Source organism: Pavona decussata, unplaced genomic scaffold, assembly GCF_977016875.1.
Source record: "Pavona decussata unplaced genomic scaffold, jaPavDecu1.1 SCAFFOLD_143, whole genome shotgun sequence".
Taxonomy (NCBI): Eukaryota; Metazoa; Cnidaria; class Anthozoa; order Scleractinia; family Agariciidae; genus Pavona; species Pavona decussata.
This window is the reverse complement of record NW_028145556.1, coordinates 266,722-291,111: the sequence shown is the minus strand read 5'-3', so window position 1 is coordinate 291,111 and position 24,390 is coordinate 266,722. Positions and strand designations below refer to the sequence as shown.

General features: G+C 39.6%; 1 protein-coding gene and 1 pseudogene across 2 annotated transcripts; one reads left to right on the top strand and one right to left on the bottom strand.

Moving 5' to 3' along the window:
• The first annotated feature begins 98 nt into the window (after positions 1 to 98).
• LOC146466435 (uncharacterized) lies at positions 99 to 13,368 on the top strand (annotated as a pseudogene). The gene is made up of 8 exons (XR_014868015.1): positions 99 to 278; positions 2,274 to 2,369; positions 2,990 to 3,155; positions 3,261 to 3,338; positions 4,374 to 4,441; positions 6,663 to 6,776; positions 8,129 to 10,964; positions 11,202 to 13,368. The product of XR_014868015.1 is annotated as an uncharacterized LOC146466435 (transcript).
• LOC146466434 (aldo-keto reductase family 1 member A1-A-like) lies at positions 12,583 to 23,003 on the bottom strand. Its single transcript, XM_085127358.1, has 9 exons — positions 22,746 to 23,003; positions 22,156 to 22,211; positions 20,529 to 20,711; positions 19,927 to 20,014; positions 18,246 to 18,350; positions 17,620 to 17,737; positions 16,671 to 16,727; positions 15,788 to 15,921; positions 12,583 to 14,701 (listed from the first exon to the last, which is right to left on the bottom strand). The coding sequence occupies exons 1-9, from the start codon at positions 22,746 to 22,748 to the stop codon at positions 14,483 to 14,485; spliced, it is 963 nt and encodes a 320-aa protein (XP_084983484.1). The 5' UTR covers positions 22,749 to 23,003; the 3' UTR covers positions 12,583 to 14,482.
• Between the last annotated feature and the right edge of the window lie 1,387 nt (positions 23,004 to 24,390).

The window sequence follows — 24,390 nt, the reverse complement described above, 5'->3', positions numbered from 1 at the left end:
TCTTTTTATTATTTTCGGAATTCTTGGAAAAATGACATAATTAAAACGACATAATTTCGCATTAATTATCCCATTTAACTTCCTGTGTCTTGCGAGTGCAGTCGCTGATCACTCGCGCTCGTCTTTATTCCGTGTCAGTGGTGTGAACGTTTTTTTGTAAATTGAAAGTTGCCTGACATGTTTATATCGCCAAGATAAAAATGATCTCTATATTACTTTTTCCGTGCAACTTGTAAGCGAGTAGTGTGGGAAATCGAGCTGTTTAAAGGAGTTTTCAGGTAAGCTGTGTTTTGCAATGTTTACTTTGCGTTGTTCTATCGAGAATTTAATAAGAGAATCAAGGAGTTTAGATTTGGCAAAGAATTAATCGCTTCCTTACCGTAGTAGTATGATGATCATTAACATCATCAGTGTACGTTTTAATATGATTTTTCAGGGTGCAATTATACAGCTCTCAGCTACTCACTTGTGGTCGGGATGAAATTGACAGCACCGAATCGAAAACTCAGTATTCAGTACTAAGCTTATTAGTAATTGTTGTTGACCTGTCAACAACATGATTTAAAAAAAAGGGCTGCAGTGTTTGGAAAGAGTCAGAAGAGTCAGTTTAAGTAACATTTGCGGAATGTGTGGTGTTGAAGGCTGCAATATGTTATAACTGCCAACTTTTTCTGAGTCAAACGCGTGATATTTTTGCCTCGTCATGAGCGGTATTTCCGAAAACGTCCGAGCCACTTGCAAAGATTTTCGACGATTTTACGAAGACTTCCGAACGTTGCCGAGAAATGTCCGAAGATAGTTGACGACCTTTGAACACTTACGATTCGAACAGATTGTAGACATTTGAAAGCTTTTGCGATTGTTAAAAAGGGCAAAGAAATCGATACATAACAAATCTGAAATGAAATGAAGTGTTTTTAGAACAACTCGTCCGGATTTGTGAGTCAGGCGTGAGAAATTGTCCTTGATGCGTGAGATCGCTGTCTTTAGTCCGTAGGCGTGAGACTCACGCATAATGCGTGAGACTTGGCAGGTATAATATGTGTCTTGCAAAATATGAACAACAGGGCTTATAATTAGTTTCGGTTTCATTGCGATGACCAAAGGGTCACGTCACGGCTATGTGCATTAATTATATTGTGAACTTGGGGATGCTGAATAATTCACGCGACAGCTGTGAATGCAGCTTGTTCTCAAAGGCCCCACAATGTAAACCATACCCACAGGCAACCAGCCTTCCACTAATCAGCTGATCGGCTAGTTACTTTGCATTTGGCTACAGAAAAACAGAATAATACAACAGGGTCACTACAGTTTCCACTGTAAGAAGTGGGGTGTTAGAGATCACGGTGAATGAACAAAAATAAGACAGAAAACTGAACAACTAGGCGTACAATATCAAGATCAGTCTGTTTGATAATAAAATGTCTTTCTTTCGTGACACAGTTTGTGCCTTAATACCGCCTGTAAAATATACAATGTGACACGGTACTTTCACTAAGCTAGTTTTCCGTAGTTTTTCCCGTTGTTTCAAGTCCTGAGTTGATTACTGAGGGTCAGCTTGGTGAATAGACTGAAAGCCCTTCGCTGCGAGAAGGCAGGTAAATCTGGGTGAGAGGCTGCTGTGTAATAGTTAACCCTTCAAGCCCTAACAGTGATCAGCATCAAATTTCTCCTTGTAATATCAACGCTTATTCAACCCCTGAGGGCATGAGAATTAAGGATATATCACCCAAGGTGAATAGTTTTGATATTTTTTAAAACTTCTCCCCAGTACTTTAATAAGAAAAGTATGAGGACAAGATAGAGGAATTCGGTCTTTGATATTAGGGGTTAAAGGGCACTAAATGTAAAAGTTAGCCACCAACTTTCTTCCAGCATTGATTGGTTCAAATTGTTTTTAAGCAAAGTTTTAGTACTCATCCACGGTGAGACAATATCGAGAATATCAGGTGATGGGGTCCATCCAGCAATTAATAGAACTCGTCTGCAAAAATTTTGCTTTCATTATATGAATACTCTGTGTATTAGCAATTCTTTTTTTTTTTTATTCCTTACCTAGAAGGTCAAATTCGTAATGCCAATGTCAGCAACTTTTGTTTGGACAAAAATATTGTGCTTCTAAATAGTGCTTCTGTCTCTGAACTATCGGTTTGATGTTTCCCTAAAGTACAGTTTGCTTATGATTTATGACGGCTTGAACACTTTTAACGTTGTTCCACAGGCGTTTCAAATCGATCTTCCACCAAAAAACTGTCCTTTTTTTCTCCCAGCATTCATGGCGAGAAGTTCCATCAAAGCTTCAAGTGAAACTGACGTCACACCAGCTTGTGACGAAACACTGGACTTTAACAATGACACTTTAAGAGGTGAGGAGGACTTCTACTTAAGAAATTTTAAAAGTCTTTGAAAAAGAGACGGTAATGTGTCGCTCGTTCATGTAATAAGTGAAGTGTCAAAAAGTTGGACTAAATATACTGGTCCGAAGCCAGTTTAGAGGCATGCAAGCGAGGCGGCTGGCTTGGCTAGTCTGAAGAGTATGAGAGAACTTGACGAGACCTTGTGCTTGAAGAGGCATTTTCTGAAAGCAATAAAAAAATCTTTTGGTGGTACAGTAAACAATATTCCAAGTTTATTACATTCCAAGCACTTGAATCTTATTCAGTGAAAGCTAAGAATTTTAGTATTTTTAGACGGGTATAAAACACATGAAAATTTCGCGGCCATTGCGAGACATCGCGGCTTGATCGAGTAGAAATAATTTCGAGCCAGCTATTCGATTGATGTGTTCTATATCTATACGTCACCGTACTGTATATGACGAGCTTTTGTACGCGAATATTAATTATTAAACAGGTTACTGAGCTCTCTCTCTTTTAAGCCACTAAAACCCATTATGAAGTTACATTTAATGCTGAAATACAGGGCCTGTAGTTGGATTAGTCTTACTGTCTAAAGTAACAATTTGTTTTACAGTCCTTCCTTTCAGCAATATCAGAAGTTTACAACAATGAGGGTGACGATGAAGTCAGACAGAAAAATTTTAACAACGCCATTTTCTTCTACACGGAAGGAATTAAAGTGACCTGCAAGGACGACCAACTAAAGGCCAGATTATACAGCAACAGGGCCACAGCACATGCACTATTATCTGGGTGAGAAGATTGAATTTATTTTTTCACCAATTAAATTAAACCGCATTAATGCCGTAAGTTGCAATTATATTAATTTTAAATTCTCTGTGCACGTTCCTTTCGCAGGTAATTATAGTGATTCACTGAGTGATGCAAAAGTCGCTGTTGACTTACTTCCGTCCTTTTTTGAAGCCATTTACAGAGGTGAGGAGTTAATTAAAAGCCTCAGATAAAAGAAAAAATGTATCAACAAGATGAAGACAGTACCTAAAGAAACAAAGTCTAACATTTTCTGAAAAACATCTAAATTGTTGATAGATGAATTTTTCAGTAAAACACAGGCGTATACTCGGAATTTTTAAAAATTGGATCATCGTCAGTAATGCAGCTCCAGGGATTTGATTGGCTGAGTGGCCATGGAACCATTTTACCATGCCCGAGAAATAGCGACCATTAAATTGCCTTCTGGTTGTTCTTGCTAAGCGAAATCAGCAAGATCTAGCAACATTTCTTGATTGTTTTTAATAAACAATTCTTCCACTCACGCTGGTTGGAAATGAGATCATTATACCCAACGAGGCGCGTGGCGCCGAGTTGGCTATCTATTATCTCATATCCAAGGCGTGCTCGCCGGGAATAATTGTTAAAAAGAAAACCCAAGTCCTTCATACTGCTAGGATTAGAATGTCGATGAGTGGTAGAGGTGAGCGAACGCCGAGTTTCTTTTTCGGAGTATACCTGACATCACCAGGCATAAAGCAAAAATCACATTTCCTTGATCTAAATTGTTGTTTTACTTAACACAGTATAGGACTTAGTTTGACTGAATAAATATCTACCAGAGGAATGAGTCTAGAAGATAAAGAGTAAAATGACTGGAAATAAAATGAATACTTGTAATATTCAGTTAAAATTTAACATTTGTTTCACAACATCCAATATTTATACACGTAGGCATACACTTTTATAAAAATTTTGTTATCTAGTATCGTGATAAATGTAACCGTTTGTCTCCATTTTCATTTAGCTTTTCTTTAGCCCATGATGAAGGCTAATGTTATTAAAACATTAGCTGTTTGAGCAGCCTTGCATCTTTCAAGTTGTTCTACTAATAATTAATTAGGTGAAGTATTGTATAACTAGTATAAATTGAGGCCATCTCGAGTACAATTTATCTTCTATACTTTTCCCATATTAGTATGAAATAATTTTGAGGTTTTAATTTCCAATTTCGTTCAGGTGCAAGTGCTTGTATTCAGCTGAATCAATTTGCGGAAGCCACTAAGTGGTATGAGAAGGGACTAGCTGTATCCTTTTACACCATGCATAGCCACACAAAATATCGAGATTTTCTCCAAAATAATCTACAGGATAATAGTTTAGTTTAGTTTAATGAATTCGCCACATAATAAATAAAAATACGACAATTAAAAAGAAAGTGGAAAGTGGCGGAAGAAGGGAACAGAAGTTCCATTTCACTTTCCACCCAAATCCCATATGTCAACTGATTAAATACATTTTAAGAACTGATTTTTCCGTGTATCATTTTTCTTCCCTTCACGTGCCTTCTTGGAAACTGTGTTGGGCAAATATGATTGTTTTCATAAGTTCTAACTTACCTTAAACTTCAATCACATGAGAAAATTAATTCCTTTTGTTCTCGAAGGGACGAAATGTGTCGTTGAGAGAGTGAAATAAGGTCAGCTGGGAGTTTTCGGAAAGCCAGCAGCTAGCAGCTCGCAAAATCGAGAGATTTTTTCGCTAATGTTTACTGTCACTTAAACTTCAGCTTAAGCATCTGAACAGATGGAACTGTGTTCCACGTACACATGTCTCTTTCAACCCTATCAAGATCGCGCTTTTTATGTCCTCTGGGGCCGTAGGGGCCAGGGCGGATTCCGCCCCCTCCACCCCCCCCGCCTACCTTTGCATATAGTACGTCCAATGATGTCATTAAACCTATTGTTTTGCAGCGGTCTCATCGCCGTCGCCGTTGTCGTTGTTTACGTTCTCTATTAATATATTTGTCAAACTCAAACTGACCCAAAGAGGCAAACCTTTGTGATACTTTTTCCCATCCTATGGCATTGATAGCTACCCATAACACCTTTCGGTCTTGTCCCGTATGAGTAGGGGAGGGTTTTACATTTCGGCGCGTGTGTATGAATCGAAATAATTTTTTCCCGTTTCTTCCAATTTTATGGCATTAAAAATCCCACTCACATGTACTTTAGTAATCACATACTACAATTAGTTCAAGCAAAATGGTGGATGACCAAAATTCAGAGTTAAATGTCAGTGGATTACACATTTTAGATTACATTACACTGACACTGTCGATATACAGTTGATGATTTTACAGGTGTTCCCATGCGAAATAATATAATGCAATCACCTGAACAGTCAACAACCGTGAAATTTTCACGAACAAATTTGCCACCCGAGTTATCTGCTTGTTTCCGAATAAACAGTGAATAAACAGTGAATTAAATTAAATGGGCTTGCGCCATAGCGGGTAACGGCAAAAAAGTATTTTGATTCAAGCGCATGCGCCGCACCGTGAAATAATCAGTCAAAGCAGTAAGAAACCGTTGGTGTGGAAGAGATATATCGATGACATATTCTCTTTGTGAAATACAAACTAGGACGAAATGAATTCTTTTATTGAGACAGCCAACAGATATTACTCTACCATTAGATTTACGACTGACCTCTGACAAAGAAATAACATTTCTAGATAATTGCGTCTACAAGGGCAACAGATTCAAACAGGACTCTGTTCTCCATTTGCGCACTCATTTCAAGCCAACCGAAGCCTTTCGGTGCACACGTTTTCAGTCTTGCCGCCCGATGGGGGTTAAGAAAGGTTTCATCAAGGGAGAGGCCCTGAGACTTCTCAGGACAGAGTCCTCACAGGAAAAATTTGAAGAGAACAAGTGTAATTTTAAATTACGCCTGATGTCAAGGGGTTACCCTGCATGGTAACTTCATTCAGAAAGTGCTTGACTTGATTTCGTTCTCTGACAGGAAGTTGGCTTTACAAACAAAAGATAAGACAAAATGCAAAATATTGCCTTTTGTTGCGCAATACAATCCAACTGTGCTCAACCTACTCAACCTGTGCTCAACGAATCCTAATGGATAAGTGTCACCTCATACAAGCACAACCTTTGCTCAAAGATATTTTTAGGGAACCGCCCCTAATTTCTTACAAGAGGGGATATACTAGTCAGAGCTAAGCTGTGAAGGTCTTAACAATCACGCGTACGTAGGGGTCGTGCCAGGCCTGTCAAAACCTTAATACATTGAAATAGCTGTATATCAGTTAAACAGAAATGGAGAACTTCCTGCACTCAATTGAAATGGCCCCTGAAAACGTCAGGCTGACCTTGTACAAAATATAGTTAAACAAGAAATTATGTTCTCCTGCGTTGATTGTATTTAAAAAAGGAAAACAATTAAGCAGTCATTTACGACTAAATATTGTAAAATGTAAACTGAATTTTAACTAACTTTGACTAATAAAAGATCGACAGTAATCATCACGAGTTGTTGGAATTAAGGAAAAAGTCTGCGGAAGCACAGGACAATCTTCAAGATACAGGAAGAGAGAAAGCCACGGATCAGACGGAAACTCAAACGGTAGGCATGATAAACAACAGTTATAAATAACGTTAAAACATTCATCTCTGAGGTAGCGAGATTTTACAGGAATCACAAACTTTACTTCTTGCAATGAATTTTTTATCATGAGCATTTTAAAACTCTTTCAATACAACATATGGGAATCGAATGAATTTAGCCTAAAATGATATCTTGAAAAAGATAGTTTCGGTGTGATCAAAGACGCTTTCAGCACAGTGCATCCACGGAATCAACTTCCCCTCGATTAGAAAAAAGAGAAGTAATTGCAGCAGAAGACTATAGACAGTCCACGATTGCCTTACTGCTATCTTGTGCTGTCAAAGAAGCGAATCTCAAACTCGAAAGTTGCAGCATGGACACAGGCTATGAGGAGATTTCGTCTACTCTTTGAAACGACTAATCCCCTTTATACCAATTAAACCAACAACAAACTGTTTTTTTCAAACTCTTGATAGGGTATTTTAGAATGCGTTTTAGAAACTACAAAAACATATAGAGATTCAAATGATGAACAATGTCGACCACGTCGACTCATTATTCGAACACACCTTGATGACTACAAGTAAGCAGAGGTCTTATCATTGAGGTTTAATCTTTTTCAAAGAAGTGATATTTTGTTGTGCCAAGAAAGAAACGTTGGAAAAATCTTTAATACAAATGAATGACTCGCGTGGAAGAGGAAGATTAGATTGTGAAAACTGAGCCGTGACTTCAAACTTAATCCACAGTTAACGTTTCGTCCTAGTGAGCCCATCTGAGTAGCTGAACTTAGGGTTTCTTCCGTTTGGTCTGAAAATGGGTGAGGGTTTCAACTGCCGGGCCGAGCACTCCTATCAAAAATTTGAGGCAAATTGGATATTGTGGAATCAGTTTGGCTACAGTGGTTTTTTGACTTTATGTTAATGTTTTTTTTTTTTAATTTAATCAATTTTTAACGTAAAATATACGATGCCAGCGATATCTACGGAGACTTTATGCTCTATGCTCCGGCGGTCAAGGCGCTCCGAGTTGCATAACAATAGGCCTGGGATATATAACTGTTTCAAGTGGTAAAAAAGCCACCTTCACAGCTTGTAAAAAAGGAAAAGAAAACAGGAAAAATGGGCCTACAGCAATACATAAAAATTAAAAGGTAGACAGCAGTTTCCTGGTGGTCATAGAAAAGCAAAAACCTGAACTTACTTGTCATAAAATAAAATCGTGCGGTCACAAGGTTTCACGATGGCGCCACTTTCAAAACCAGCAATTATGTAAATTAGGACAAAGAGAAAAATGAGCTGGGCGTCTTTATTTTAAGAGCAAAAAGCAACAATAACTCGTTTGAAAAAAGTTATGTTATTTTTTTATAGAAAAACGATGCCCTTTTTCCCAAAACTGGCACGGACGTCAAGAGTAATAGCACCTCGGGAAGTGTTGGCAACACCCATCGCAGCCGTGATGATCTTAAAGAAGACGTACAAGAGTATCACTATGTTGTAAAAACTCCCAAAGAACTTGAGGACAGGGCCAACGAAGGATACACGTATGGTCTTCTTGGCAAAACACATGAGCGTCTCGGAGATTTTAAAACAGCCATACGCTACTACGAACGCTATTTAGAAATTGCGAAGGAATTGGGAGACAGAACAGGAGAAGGGAGTGCATATGGGAATATTGGCACCGTCCACGATAGTCTGGGAAATCCCGAAAAAGCCAAAACATACTTTGAATGTTATCTAAAAATTGCGAAAGAAGAGGGAGACAGGTCTGCTGAAAAAAAGGCGTATTATAATCTTGGCAACGCTTGTCGCCGAGTTGGAGACTTCAAAATGGCCATGAACTACCATGAATGCCATCTTAAAATCTGTAAAGAAATGGCTGACAAGCTTAGTGAAGGAAGCGCATATGGAAATCTTGGCAACGTCTATTATTGTCTTGGAGATTTCAAAACGGCTATAACATACCATGAACGTCACCTGAAAATAGCCAAAGAGTTAGGCGACAGACCTGGAGAACTGAAAGCGTATTGTAACCTCGGCAACACCCATAATGGTCTCCGAAATTTTAAAACCGTCATAGACTTCCTTGAAAGTGGACTAAAAATTGCTGAGGAAGTGGGAAACAAGAAAGGAGAAGGAGCTGTTTGTTGCAATCTTGGCAATGCCTATGAAAATATGGCAAATTTCAAAACAGCTATAGAGTACCATTTACGTGCTCTAAAAATTGCAGGAGAAGTGGGAGACTTAGCCGGTGAAGGACTGGCGTGTGGTAATCTTGGCAACGATCATAGTAGTCTCGGCGATTTCAAAACGGCCATAGACTATTACGAACGTCATCTTGAAATTGCTTTAGAGATGGGAAACAGAGCCGAAGAAGGAAAAACGTGCTGCAATCTTGGTAATGCCCATCTCCGTCTTGGGGATTTTAAAACTGCCATAGATTACCATGAATGTGGTCTAAAAATCGCCGTTGAAGTGGGCAACAGGGCTCAAGAAGGACACGCGTGCGGTAGTCTTGGCAATGCTTATGATAAGCTCGGAGACTTGGCAACGGCCATAGACTACCACAGGCGTTGTCTAACTATCGCGAAAGAAGTGGGAGATAGGTCTCAAGAAGGAAGTGTGTATGGCAAACTAGGCGTCTACCATTGGGCTCTCGGAGATTTCAAAACAGCACTGCACTACCAGCAACGTTGTCTGCAAATTTTGAAAGAAGTGGGAGACACTGTTGGGGAGGCCGAAACGTTTTTTAACCTTGGTCTTGTCTTAGAAGCTCTTGGGGCTGCAAGCAAAGCTCTCGATCATTATCGTAGTAGCGTCACGACCTTCAATGAAATAAGGAACAATCTTCAATTTAACGACGAATTGAAAATCAGCTTGCGCGACATGTACCGAAAGGTGTACACTCGTTTGTGGACTTTGCTTTTAAAGCAAGGCGAGGTATTGGAGTCATTGTTTTCTGCTGAGCAAGGGCTGAATGATCTTATGGCACTGAAATATGCCTCTGAGACTTCCCCTGCAAGATCAGAAACAATTAATGTTACCCACTCCCACTAGTACAGTTTTCATAGCTATTGAAGATAATGAACTAATTTTCTGGATCCATCAGAAGGGAGAGGAAGTTAAATTAAGAAAAAAACAGATCAGCGATGATAGTTCGCATGATGGCGGCTCGAACTTCTTACAGTCTTTAATGGAAACTGCCTCCCAAGAAATTGGTGTGAGAGCTGGTGTGAAATGCGAGGATCGCTCATTAGATGCGGGGAGAGTTGGAGATAAGAGATCTCCTCTCAATGACGGAAAACAACAACCTTCAAACCTTCAAAAGAGTGCTCTACATACATGGTATGACACCATTGTTGATCCTATCGCGGACTTACTTCATGACAGTGAAGTAATTATTGTCCCAGAAGGTCCACTTTGTTTAGCCCCCTACGCAGCATTTTTGGATTCGAATTTGAAGTACCTTTGTGAATCGTTTAGAATCCGCTTGATTCCATCCCTCGCCAGCTTAAAACTGATCGCGGATTGCCCAACGGGTTACCACTTACACACTGGTGCATTGCTTGTGGGTGATCCCTGGTTGGGAGAAGTTACTTTTCAAGGAGAAAAGCTACAGCAACTGCCTTGCGCCAGAAACGAAGTAGAGATGATTGGACGGATACTTCACTCTGCCTCACTCACTGGAAAACAGGCAACAAAGGATGAAGTGTTGAAACGACTCTCCTCGGTTGCTTTAGTGCACATTGCAGCACATGGGCGGATGGAAACTGGGGAAATTGCTTTGGCACCAAACCCCACACCAGCGTCACGGGCTCGTGTTGAAAAAGACTTCATCTTAACAATGAGAGATGTGCTGAATGTTCAGTTGCGAGCAAGACTGGTTGTGTTGAGTTGCTGTCATAGTGCCCGTGGGGAGATTAAGGCTGAGGGTGTGGTTGGCATCGCACGGGCATTTTTGGGAGATGGTGCTCGGTCCGTTTTGGTATCATTGTGGGCGATTGATGACGAGGCCACTCTGGAGTTTATGAAGCATTTCTATAAGTACCTGGTCGATGGAAAAAAAGCTAGCGAAGCTCTGAACCAAGCCATAAAATGCATAAGAGAATCTGACCAGTTTAGTGAAGTGAAGTACTGGGCTCCGTTTGTACTAATTGGTGATGACGTCACACTGAAATTTAATGAATATGAATAGCTTGCCTGCGCTGTAAGTTGATCGCTGTTGATCGCTAGTTTGAAACTAGAAAATCCACTAGCTCTCTATGCACTTTAGTAAGGTGCATAAAGAGCTAGTGGATTAGTGTACTGAAATCAGGTAAAAGTAAATTACTTTTATCTGATTTCAGTACAATTTGGAAACTTGACATTTCGCATTTAATAGAAAAAAATAACCGGGCTCTGGGTGTTGCTCTAACTTGCCCTTTTTGTTGTTTTTGCTTTGCAGATGCTCAACAAAGAAGAAGCCGTAATCGCTGGGTTGTAATCTTTTAATAAGTACGCACGTATCAAAGGAATGAAGTCTCTCGAATAGTTGATTATAATAGATTACAATAGATAGGGATGTTTGCACAACTTTATCAGTGCTATTTACACGATGAGAATTGTCTTACCAAATCGCAAGAGCAACATGTTATCTTGACTCTCTCAGTCTCTGGTAGAAAGATATTGTATTTATAACAATTAAGGCCTTATGATAAAAATAAGCGAAAGAAGTTTTATCATTAGATGTTTAACTAAATGTAATCTTATTCGAATTAAGGCCTTGGATGAGAAAATCATCTGATAATATTTTCAGTTTCTCTTTGGTTTAATAGAACATTGAACAAACCAGCAGGAAAACGGGAAGAAAAACAGGAAGTCACGTGATTAGGTATAATTGCGTCATATTTGCTGTACAACTACCGTGTTACTAAAATATCACGAACACGAAACTTCAATGTTACTTTTTTCGCGATTTACAGCTCCTTACATTTGTTGATAGATAATGACACTGAAAAAAAGTTTCAAGAAAGTAGTATATTTACCTAAAATGCAGTATATGTCAATATTCATACTGTATTGAAGTGTCTTTGTAGTAGAAAAACTGCCTTTATATGCAGTGGCAAATCTATGGGAGAGGTCGAAGGGGCTACCCCCTCCCTATTTTTTAGACCAAAGCCGAGGGCTGTAGGGCCGAGATATTTCCTTTTTCCGAAGAGAAGTAAGTCGAGTGTTAGAAAGCGGTTCCCCCAGTAACCTGAAGGTCTGGATCCACCTATGATGTGTCTGTTTCTATAAACAAGCAGTGTTTGATAATTGTCTAACGACAGAAATAGAAAATATATAATAAGTGAGTATGCAAGTCTCTATTTTATAATAAAACCCAAGCCTGAGGGATGAGTAAATCTTACAGTTTCGTCTTCAATCTGCTTCTGTCTGCAAGTAGGACAAGGCCTTTGATCTCTGTAGAGTTGGCTAAATCTGCAGAGTTCATTCAATAATTTATGATTTCCAAGGCAAAGTTTCACTCATGCTCTCCGCTCATTTGTTTTTCTTGTGATATCAAATTCGTTGGAAAGAGTATTTTCCATAGTTTGCCATGTAATTCATTTCACATAAGTGAATGTAAATATATGAAACATATATTTTGAACTGCGGATCAAAGATCAAATAGAAGAAAGATCCTCGCAGTTAGTACGCAACATAGGCGCATGCGCATGTCGTCACGACACTCGGCACGGCTCGGTTGTTGTCTTATTTAGCTGTAGCTGTAGGTAGGTAGGTAGGTAGGTAGGTAAGTAGGTAAGTAAGCAAGTAAAAAAAAAAAGACACCTCAAACAACAAAATCGCAAATCGCCTTTTTTATTAATGACATCATATGCACATGTGACATCTGTACAGGCCCGCAAATGATCCCCGGACCAGAAATGATCCCCAAACTGGACCGCAAATGGACCGCAAATGATCCCCGATCGCCTCACTATCATTATGGAATGGAATGGACTCAAATTTGGTTAGTGGATTTAAACTTTATACACTTCATCTATTTTCTCAACAACAACAGTCGTTTTATTTAAACTAGTAGTAGTAGTAGTAGGGATCCTTCAGTCTCGGGAGACAATGGTGTGCGCCCTGTTGGGTCAGTCTTTCTGTTGAGAGCAGCGCCGGATGTGGCTCAGCAGTCCAATCCTAGCATGGCAGTCTCTGCCACAATTGTTGTATTTAAACTATCTGCATGCAAATTTCACAACTTTAAAAATTATAATGTAGAAGAATATATGAAATTTTGGTCGTTGGCAAAACAAGTGACGTCCAGTAGCTGAGAGTGCGTCGTGATTTCCCGGAAGCCGGGCGGGAGGGACGGAAAACAAAGTACAACTATTATTTCCAGGCAAAAATTATACCCAGATAAGAACTGCTTTACATAAAATAGCGTTTAGTGGGATAAGAACTGCTGTACTTAATAAAACGAATCGTGTTTTCGCGAATTTGCTTCTGTGTTGTACACAGTTACCATGAGAGGCCAAGGCCACTCACCAAGCAAAATTAAATCTCAAGTAAACAATGCGACTTTTTTATGTTTTCCACAAAAGCTCGCAAAACGTCAACATTCAATCGATTAAAAAATAAAAGAAAGTGAATCTGCAATAAAACATTGAATTTATTTTACCCTACAGTTCCAGGAATTGCTTTAATTGGCCTCAATTCACGGGAGTTTATCTTCACTTGCTTTCAAACTCTTCCCCTTCATAAAACTGTGGCTTTCCACACGAAACGGGATTTCTCCGCTCAGTAAGGTTTCCACAACCCACTTTATCGATGGTCGAGTGTTCTTTAGGGTATGTACTTTTCATTTTCAACGATTTTTTCTGAATCGATTTACTATGCGTGGAAAAGGATATCCCATATCAAGGGCCTCAATTCCAGGGCCTCGAAGTCAGGCAAATTCGGTGCTTAACATATTTACATCCAAGAAATCTCAAAAGCTTCTGGTTTTTGGCACAGGCAACCCAGGATAGTCTGCTGCAATCGCAGCAATAAACTGGAACATACGTGTACAGTACAAAATTTAAGTATTAAAATTCTCGTCTCCTCTTGCTCTTATTTGATCTTGGGTTTCAAAGCTGCATCGACTTGCTTTTAATATCATGGTGAACTTGTTAGTAAAAGATCTGTTCCAGTTAGCTATTCTTGAGTTGTACTGTTAAAATTTATTTCGTATTGTTAGCCCTATTTGAAAAATGAGGAGTGTCGTACAGTTCGTGCACATTTTAGACGTTGTAATGGCATAAGTAAATTATATGTATGTATGTTCCAGTTTATAAGTAAATTGTTCTCTTGCACTGAGCTGCTACACTGATAAATTTTAAAGTTGTGAAATTTGCATGCAGATAGCTTAAATATAATGACTGTTGTGTAATTAAGAAAAAAACGAAGTGTATAAAGTTTAAATCCCCTGTCCAAATTTGAGTCCCATTCCATTTTATATTCAATGTGAGGCGATCGGGATTATAAATTATGTAATTTGGGGATCATCAATATGGGGATCCTTTACCGTCCGAGGATCATTTGCGGTCCAATTACGGGACCATTTCCGGTCCGGGGATCATTTGCGGGGCTGTACATCAAATTTACGTAAAAATTTACTCACTTAGTCCATTAGTTATAGTCCATGGTAATAATATAATTTCTGCCTTGAATTACCCAAGTTTGATCTCCTTGTTTCTCCTCGCTTCTGCTTTATTTTTAATTCTCTCCATCCCAGAGATCCTCGGGAACTTCTTCCGGCTTGTACATCCAGTCCATTTTGAAGTACCGATTACGTATGCCGATGTTTTCAATCGCCTTCATGTCATCGTCGTCCAGTTTTACATTAAGAGCTTCTAGGTTTTCTTTGATGTGATTCTCAGAGACAGCTTTGGGAAGAACTGGAGTCCCATATTTTATTCCCCATGCTAACGCGACCTGATAGGAAAAAAGTGGGCGAATGCAGTTCATGATTTAAGACATTGTTTTTCTTCCAATTTTCATTTTTTTACCATTCTAAGCGAAGCCTGTTTACCTACGTTCAGACGTGGCGCGGCGCGCGGTAAGAAAAATGGTGAGGAGACTGGGAAGAGAAGGAGAGGTAACCTCGCCTTCGTCTTGGTGGCTCATGCACACCACCCCATTATGTGAAATAAAACAGCCTTTGTGTATTTGTAGCTATGTGTCACAGTCCAGGAACAAATTACAATCGTGACTGTTTCAATTGGAAAGGACTAAAATTAAATGGAACCTAATGTAATGAGATCTTTGTCACGCGTTGACAAATTTAGACTGCTTGTAGCCTGTTTATCTCGTGGCATTGGAAAAAAAAGAGCAGGGTGGTAAATATAAGAAGAGGAGGATTGGGGCCAGTCGAGGAAGGGGTGCGCGCGATAGAGATCAAAACGCTCGTGTTCCGGCCAAACTTTGTTCATTTACCCGCCAATGATCTGTCATCAGTTAAGAATTGACCAATCAGTGACTTCGTTACTTTACCGGGAGGTTTAGTCCGCAGTCCCTCTTTTCTCGTCTCGCCCAAATCCCTTCTCGTTCAAACTATTAACTTTTGTCATCGCGCTCGGCAGGTTTACATGTAACCGCACTCGGCGAACGTCAAGAGTACAGGGGACTGCAAGCAGTCTATGACAAATTCAAAGGTTACCTGAGACTGGCATTGTTTACATATCAGTTTAAGCGAACGAATTATTTATCACAAACCATAATTACCAGCCGGCCTATGCTCTACCCCAGGAAGTGCTGCTTGGATAACTCGAGTGGGTAGCACGTGAAATATGTGAATACGTGTTTACCATGGGAACTTAAAACTCGAATGAGCACAAAATAATTCTGTTTTTGTCATCATTTCAGTGACTCCTGCAGTAAACCTAGGGATGATACACGACGATCATTCGTTCACTCATCAAGCCACCATTTTAATTCCACAGCTTCTTCCACCACTTCTTCCACCACTTCTTGCCCTAGAAAGGAATTCGGTCACATTGCTACCTATGCCATCAAACTTACCAATGCAACAGTTGTCTTGTGTTTGTCGGCGATTTTCTTCAGAACTGGGTCATTCAGTAGCACGGGGGCAAGCTCCTTATTTGGGTGTGGTCGATCGGGTGACCCCAGGGGCGCATAAGCGGTTATTACAATACCTAAAATAAACCCAAACAAGAAAGATTACATACCCGCAAAAGTACGAATTATGGATAGATGGATGGATGATACCTTAAAATAATTGGCCCTAGGCACGTGTTCTTTCAGAGGAAGATTTTACGGGTTCGTTGGCGAGGACGGCCATTCACTGAAGATAATTAATCAGTGATCATCAAAAGTTAGCTCCTTTTTGTGAAATGTCACCTTGAATCCTCCCATGTGGGAAAATTAATGACGTTAGTTTTCAGGTAAAGTGTCTTTTTGGGTACGACCTCAAAATGGGCAAGTGAGGTGAACTAGTTCATTTACGAGGAGTGCTTCCCATTTGCTAGACCTGATCGGATAGTCTGTAAATCGAATACGTCATTTTGAAGGGACGGTGCTGCAAAATCTTGAAAAATAATCACTCCGAAAATGGTCCGCGCTATTTTGAAGAAATTCGAAGGACTAGGATAAAACTTATCCTTCAAATTGGCACATTCCGTTTACAAACTGACCGGTTTGACAAATAGAACTGAGCGCCCTAGGTTTCTAGTTAACTCACATCCTGTCAGCTGCCCTATATATATACTTTATAATTTCATGACTTGGTGATGGTATAGTGGCGGTTTGAGTGACATATCCCTCGAGTGATTTGGAAGACCCTTGGAAAATTCTTTGTTAAGGAGTACTACAAAATTCAGTGTGATAACACGGCTGTAATCACTGAAAGACGAAAGTAGATAACATGCACCAAAACAAGAGTTACCTTTGCTGTCACAGAACTCCTTTAAGGCTGGCTGGGGAAAATAAGGATGAATTTCAACTGTAAAGATAAATGTGCTGAGTTAGTCTACGCGACTATGACGAACACTTTAGGCCTAAGGCGACTAACGGCAAAACTTACAGAGATGTCCACCTCTGGAGATCTAATCTGAATTTTTCTCTTTTACGTCAGCCCTCTTCTTCGTCCAAAAAGGATCCAAATCGACCCAACACCCCCAAACAAAAACTGATCCAAGTTATTTTCCGTTAGTTTCTGTAAACCTCTGTGACGGGTCGGAGGAAAGATGCACGAGAAAGCGCCCAGAAACTGTAGCATGAATTAGAAATGCCGACGTTTTGTGGATTTTGGGAAAATGTATGATTAAAGCTTAGTTTATTGTAGAAAAGAGGTCACAAGTCGCTTTCATCCGGGAGATTAGTTGACCCATACGAGATACTTGGAGCATCGTTCTGTAACCGGGAAAGTCCCGGATAATCCGTGAGAGTTGACCAATTGTTAGTTTTTTTACATGTTATATCTTTATTCCCGGGCCTTATAATTGAGGATTCCAATGGATACCATCAGAGGAAGCTACAATGATAGGCTACTAGAGAAACTAGATTTTATCGGTTTATTAGTCGTTAGGGCAATAACTGCGACAAACACGTCATACAAAAATTCGGTGGAATGACCGTGAACGGCAGCCAAAATATAAATTGTGACCAGTTGTTTTTAAATTCATTGAAAGTCTACATGCTGAAATCCTGCTTTGAAACATGGCCGAAATCGTTGTAGAAAATGTTTTCTAGATTAGACAATTTTCATTTCAAAACATATTAAGTTTATTCTCCATGTATTAGGGTTTTCCAATGTAGCGGAAGTTCCTCCCTAAATTTATACGACGCTTTTCAGACTCTAGCTTGGTTAACATAATAAATTCTGACATTTATACCTTGGTTGCAAGCTGGTACTATTTTGGCAGTTTCCAGAAGAGCTTTTGTCTTCTTGATGGTGAAGTTTGAGATTCCAATGGCTTTACAAAGACCTTGTTCTACAAGCTGCTCCATGGCCTAATAGTTAAGAAATAAAATAAACAGGGCATCAAAGTTCAAGTGATCATGAGTAATGTTGTTTTAAAGATATAGTTGGTACACCAGATCATCGCGCTGTCAATAAACTATAACCCTTACACTTTACTTTTTAAATGGTATCAAATTGAAATACTGAAGTAAAGCAAAACTGATATTGCACTTCTTTCTTATACGGTCAAACCTTCGTTTTGACATCCTTAGGACAAGAAAAAGTTACACAGAAGTGAAGGTGTTGGGCAGGTTTGTTTGGAGGAAAAAGGATAATTCGGAACCAAGACAATTCTCCATGTTACTTAATGAGATGTCTGTATTAATCGGACAGCGGTGTCCCTACGTTACTTATAGGTACGTATAGCGACGTATATAGCCTACTGTACAATATATATTTGGAGCACCCCCTGAGCATGCTCAATGGCAACTTGGAAAAAAGAGAAGAGAAGAATGTTGAACAATGATCAGCGGTGTGTCAGTTTCCTGTAAAAATCACCTGCCACGTCTTTGCAACACGCTCAGCTGAATAACCAAGGACTCCATCAGCCACGCACTGAGGCCTTAATGGCCCTTCTTTGGTGAATGCAATGGGAGTGTGAATCTGAAAAATAAAAGGATAAAGGCGTTTAACCCTTTAAGCCCTAATAGTGATCAGCATCAAATTTCAAATATCTCCTTTGAACCTCTGAGGTCATGAGAATTAAGGACATGATCACCCAAGGTGATATAAAAACGTATGAGGAAAAGATAGGGGAATTTGGTCTTTGATTTTAGGGGTAAAAGGGTTAACAAGGTCGCCAATTTGCCTTTTAAACGTAGTAAAATGAAACCAAACAACAGTGACAAATAAAAGCGGCCACTTAAAAAAAGGGACCGCAAATTCGCCGTGGATTTCGAGCGTGAAATCGAGACCACGATAAGGCTGGCCTGCGAGAGCGATCGCCTTTTGTGGCTCTTTTTTCACCAACAGGGCGGGTAAAACAAGAGCAGCGGCCACATTCAACACGCCAATGTCCTTGGGAACAAGGGCGGCTTTTAAGGGGAGGGGGAGGGGGGGCTCTAACGTCCTACACAGGCGTTCTATGGCTGACGTCACGTCACGCACTCCTTCCCATTGTTTTTGTTTGTTAACTGAAAGGTGCTGTTATACTACAAGGTGTTGTAAGTTATGCTTCTAATAATCTAAGGACTTTCAAGAATCATATCAGTAAATTTAACTTTGGAGGATATCGTTACCCACCGGTTGCTTTTATATTACATTACATTGTCTCTACATAAGTATATGAGTATTTTTTTTTCTATAATTTCTTTATTTCTTTATTCTATATACAGTCGAACCTGTATATAACGGCCAACCTCGATCACACGGGACTTGAGGAACTGGCCGCTTAATACAGGATCACTAAAAATACTCACTTGGCGTTGTCTAATGTCAATTTTAATGGTGTATCATACAAAAACATTTCATGCAAGGAAACAATAGGACAATCAACACTCTTTCAAGAGATCAATACTTTAAACAAAGTTCAGTGCCAACTTGTAACTTAATGGTATAATATACGTGACACTGTGCAAAAGCGCTGTGCAATAAATTGTCCTCTACTCTTGTACGGTGTACAGTACTGTATTTCTAACTCACTTACTTACGTGACTTGCAGTTCACAACAAAATATCTCATTCCGTCATTTCATAGTTGTTACGATCGAAGTAGAGTTAAAATTAAAAGTAACACAATATATAACAAAATTCTTCAAGTTACAATAGGAATAGGGTAAGAATTACAGCGACTTAAACAAGTGGGACACGTGCGTTTGGCACCTCGGAATTTGAAACTTTTGTTTGTAGAGCAAGTCGTTGACTGTCGGCACTCCCAGCGACAATTCCTGTTATCCATGGTACTGTGTACTGTGTTTATGGCTTTTCCATTCGAGGGTGGCCGCTTAATACAGGTAAAAATAACAAAGAAAGACAAACATGGGACTGCTACAGGGTGGCCGCGGCCGCTTAATAGAGGTGGCCGCCTAATACAGGTACCAAATACAGCGTTTGCATGCGCGAAAAGTCGGGACTTTAAAAACTGGCCGCTTAATAGAGGGTGGCCGCTTAATACAGGGCCGTTATATACAGGTTCGACTGTATATATTTCAGCTCGTAAAATAAAGTTCTTACTTACTTACCAGATACAGATCCAGATAATCCGTCTGTAGATTTTTCAGTGTCGTCTGACATGCAGGGAGAACATCCTCTGGGGCGTGGCTCTTGGACCTAAAATTATGACAAAGGTAAACAAAATGAATCTCACCAGTAGTGTGAATTGTGGAGATTTGACAAAAATGGAGGCTTCTTAGACTTCATGCTAATTAGTTGATAATTGTTTCCTGCCACATGAGGTAAAAGAACAGATTCCCACACCCCCCCCCCCCTCCCCCTACCAGCATGAAGAGAAACTCTGGCCTACATTTCCAAACACCAAGAAGCGAGTTGAGATCAACGAGGCTGACAGCCAAGTTTTTTTCAACCCACCTCAAGGTGTTTGCAAATCGGTTGTTACATTCTTTTGAGTGTTTGATATAGCTTCTCACATCATTACTAATTCTTGGAAAATTATTCAAAGCAAAAGTTCACCAAATTTATGATAATTAAGATCACATTTCCAAACCTCCTTTGTGGTAGTGATGTCCTTTACTTTCTTTTCATGAGTTATTAATAAGTTTGAGAATTAAGAATCAAGGTTGCCAGAGGTTACTATGAGAAGAAAATGAAAAATGTGGATGTTTACCAAAGTTTTGACGTGATGAAGATGTCTTCACGTTTCACCTTTCCGTCTTTGAATACTTCATGTAATGCCTCACCAATTTCAGCCTCATTTGAGTAGATGTGTGCACAATCAATGTGTTGATAGCCATACTGCAGAGCAAGCTTAATTGCTTTTTCTACTTCTCCTTTTGCAGATTTCCATGTTCTGTAAAGGTTCATCAACATGATACATTTTTTCACTAAATCTGTCACTTGTCAATAATTATAATAAGACAGTAATGTTATTTTATTTTTGTCTTTAAGCTACATATTTGCACACACATGTTTTTAGTGGTTAAGTTGCAATGAAACCCTCCTAAGAACTGACAGTCAGAGCAAGACAGCTAAACTAGACCTTTTCATAGCGAAGACAGCTGTCTTGAACTGACAATCACTGTGATTCATATCATGAGTAATGTACCATCAAATATATAAACCTATGGATGCACTGTGTACTCAGTACAGCAACATCATAATAAAATAGCAACACAATTGTTATTATAATATAATTTAAAGATTATTGTTTGTCTCACAATGTAGTCACTTGGGATGTAGATTGCAACCTTTTGACTGCTTACTGCTATTCTTCATCAGACAATGAGGTAGGTAGACTCAGGTTGCACATCACCAAGGTTGGTGGTGATTGGTGCATTTCGATCATCCATTGTAATGGCAAGAAGTTGTTCCCCCTGTGGTCCACTGTTGTACAGTTCTCTTGTTGTTAATGTGTTTTTTTATTGTCATGGGCATCCATGCCTCAGGAATTTTAATTCCACTAATTCCCTGTTGATGTTATTGGGGTAAATCTCATAAGAGGATGTTATTTAGCTTCCTTAACCACAAGTGTATACCAGTGAAGGGTCTTGATTAATTAACTTCACCTCATTCCAGAGTGGATGAAAGTGGCTGGTCTTGTGGGTGTGTTCAGAAACAGCAGAGGTGACTCGATACCAGCGAATTGCAAATGCCTGTCGTGTTCTTTGATTCCCTCCTATCTTTACCACAGTGGGAATCCAGTATACCATGCCATCTTGTTAAGCCAGATTGAAGGTGTTCTTTGGCCGCACTAAGTGTGACCTAAGTGTCCTTTTACAATCAATCACAGCCAACCTTCATGATATAAATGGTGCTGCACAACCAGTCGACCTCATCTCCTGATGAAGACTTGCAGTAAGAACAGTTGAACCGTTGCAATCTCCAAGTGACTAACGCAATGTGAAATAAATGATAAACTTTATTATTATTGTATCTACCACAATGAACAACAACAATTACCTTTTTCTTGACAAATATGTTCAGCATTAGTATATAGTACCACCTGGTGATATTGTCCTGCCCAAAAGGGTATGGTTTTTGAGCCAGTTTGAATTGGTATCAAAATAGGAACAGATTTTATTGATTTTGGTCTGTCTGAAAAACGAGCATGGATTTTAGAAGCCAGAGCTGAGAACAGGTATGGGGATATCACACATTTTTGGTCTGGGTCGGGGTTCAGAGAATCAAGTAGCAAAGCCCCTCTGAAAATACTAAGGTAAGCAAGCAATTGGAGGTAAGGTTACCATCCAAGATGACTTTGTTCACCATAACAAGGTCTATTGAGTGATACATACCCGAGACCAATGACTGGCATCATGGCTCCATTGTTAAGCTTCACAGATTCCGTGGCCTTTAACAGTAACGCAACCAAATTACCTTGCAAATTAGCAACAATTACATAGAGTGCACAGTACAGTCCACCGTTTATCCATCAGTCCAGTCCACAATCTATTCACTTCGTCAAGTTCCTTGACATTATTCTAGGATCGTCGTCTCAAAATGCCGAACCTTGTAGAACGGTGAAATTTAACTCTTTATATAATTTCTGCCTGAGCTGAGAATTGAACGTACAACGTTCGATTTAGTAAGTATTCGATTAAAATTTCATAAATCGATACCTCAAGACACCACGCTGATATGAGGCTGCAATACGAAAATAAGCTTATAATCATCAATCCTTTGCTAAATGAAAAAGGAAGGAAAACTAACGGTGTTGACCTATGCTCAAGCCGTGAACTATATAAGCGAATCAGAAAAACAGAATAATGTCTGATCTTCCAAATGTTTTTACAAGAATCGCCTGCGAGACGGCAAAATGTTATTCTATGTTGATGTTATTTGATGTACAGATATACACGGCATTTACGATGAAAGAAGCACTTACCATTTTCTCCTTCTTTTCACAACGTTAGCAAAAGAATGACTTTTTTGCACAAAGTTAAAAGGCTAAGTGAAGCGCGAGACACCTTGCGTGACTGATGATCCCGTCTGGAAACGGTGACGGGTGGGGGAGGGAGTCCCTTCCTATACAAACGTGGTACATGAAACGCAAACCCAGCCCCTTAGAGGTCGGGAAACCGTTTCTCAACCGGCTAGCAACAGTCACTTTCTTGGTAGTTGAGCGAAACCCCAAAGAGCGATGTGAGCTGGCCTGCAATGGCTGCTCTCTTCGGGGTGGTGTGGAGACGATGTGGCGAGGTGTCTCTCCTCCCCAGCTCCTGCTCGGCTCAGCAGTTATCAAGTTACGCGGCTATGAAATGCTTCTCACCAGAGATTCAGTGTTGTTTAAAAAAATCTTTATTATTGGAAAAGTTTGATATAAGAATGAACAATTATCGATTAAAACTAATGGCTTCAACAAATATCTCCTTATCGGACCTGTAAGCAATCGTAAGTTTAGAGACTATTAAGACCCGCTGGGTTCTTTTCTTGTAAGTTACGATAACTTACGAGCCCGATAAGGAGGTATTTCTTGAAACAATTTTTTTCCTTGCACTACGCCCTCCTAAGTTAAGATGTTTCTTAACCGAAGCAGTGTATTGTTGGCCAGAATAACAATAGCCTATTGTTAAAAAAACATTGTTTAGCGCTCCGCGATATCCAGTCCCAGGGCAGTGAATATTAAACCTGAAAATGGGCTGAATCATGATGGGCCAACAAACGGACCGCACGCACCGGAAACTGCAACATAAATGTTCGCTATGGTTGAACGAACTGAATCAATTTATCAGTACCCTTACTCACCTTGCTGTCTCTTAATTCGCCGGTACAAGTTTCCATGCTGGGAGATATAAACGGCACATGTATGATGATGGGTTACAAAGAGTAATAATTTCAGAGAAGAATAGGCCTTATCACGGTTTTTGACGCCATTTTGACGAGTAGGCAAACACGTCTGCAATAAGTGTTTGTATGGGAGTCCGATGTCAAATAATTTTCATAAAACATCGCTTCTGAAAAAATCGTGAATTGGAAACTTTTGGAACTGGGGAAAGGATTTAAAAAAAAAAATTGGAGGGATGTAGCTGTGCCAGAAAGCGCCCAGTCGTGTTTTGAACTTTCCATACATTTCCCTGTATTTTTTTCCCGCGAACTATTTTTAGTCGCAGTTCACGGCTGGTTCGCTATACAGACAAATGTATGGAAAGTTCAAAACTCGACTGGACGCTTTCTGGCACAGCTACATCCCTCCAACTTTTTTTTTTCTTAAAATCGTTTTCCTAGTGCCAAAAGTTTCCAATTCATGAATTTTTTAGAAGCACTGTTTTTTGAAAATTATTTGACAACGGATTTCCATACAAACACTGTTTAAATAATTTCAGACGTGTTTGTCTACTCGTCAAAATGGCGTCGAAAACCGTGATAAGGCCTATTCTCCTCGAATGTAGGTTTAAAATTTCTCGGATTTATCCGCTATAAATGCCTCTCGAGGACCATAAAAAATACACGCTTGCTTGTCACTCCCTAAGCCGTGCATCACTCCCCACCCATAGGAGATGATACTCCCTTGTTTGAAGGTTGATCTTAGA

What these genes read in the sequence shown, in the direction of transcription:
- LOC146466434 (XM_085127358.1), bottom strand. An exon ending in TTCATCACGTCAAAACTTTG is followed by an intron (nt 20,015 to 20,528) that starts GTAAACATCCAC and finishes TCATAATTTTAG; the next exon opens with GTCCAAGAGCCACGCCCCAG. An exon ending in ACAAGACAACTGTTGCATTG is followed by an intron (nt 14,702 to 15,787) that starts GTAAGTTTGATG and finishes TTTTCCTATCAG; the next exon opens with GTCGCGTTAGCATGGGGAAT.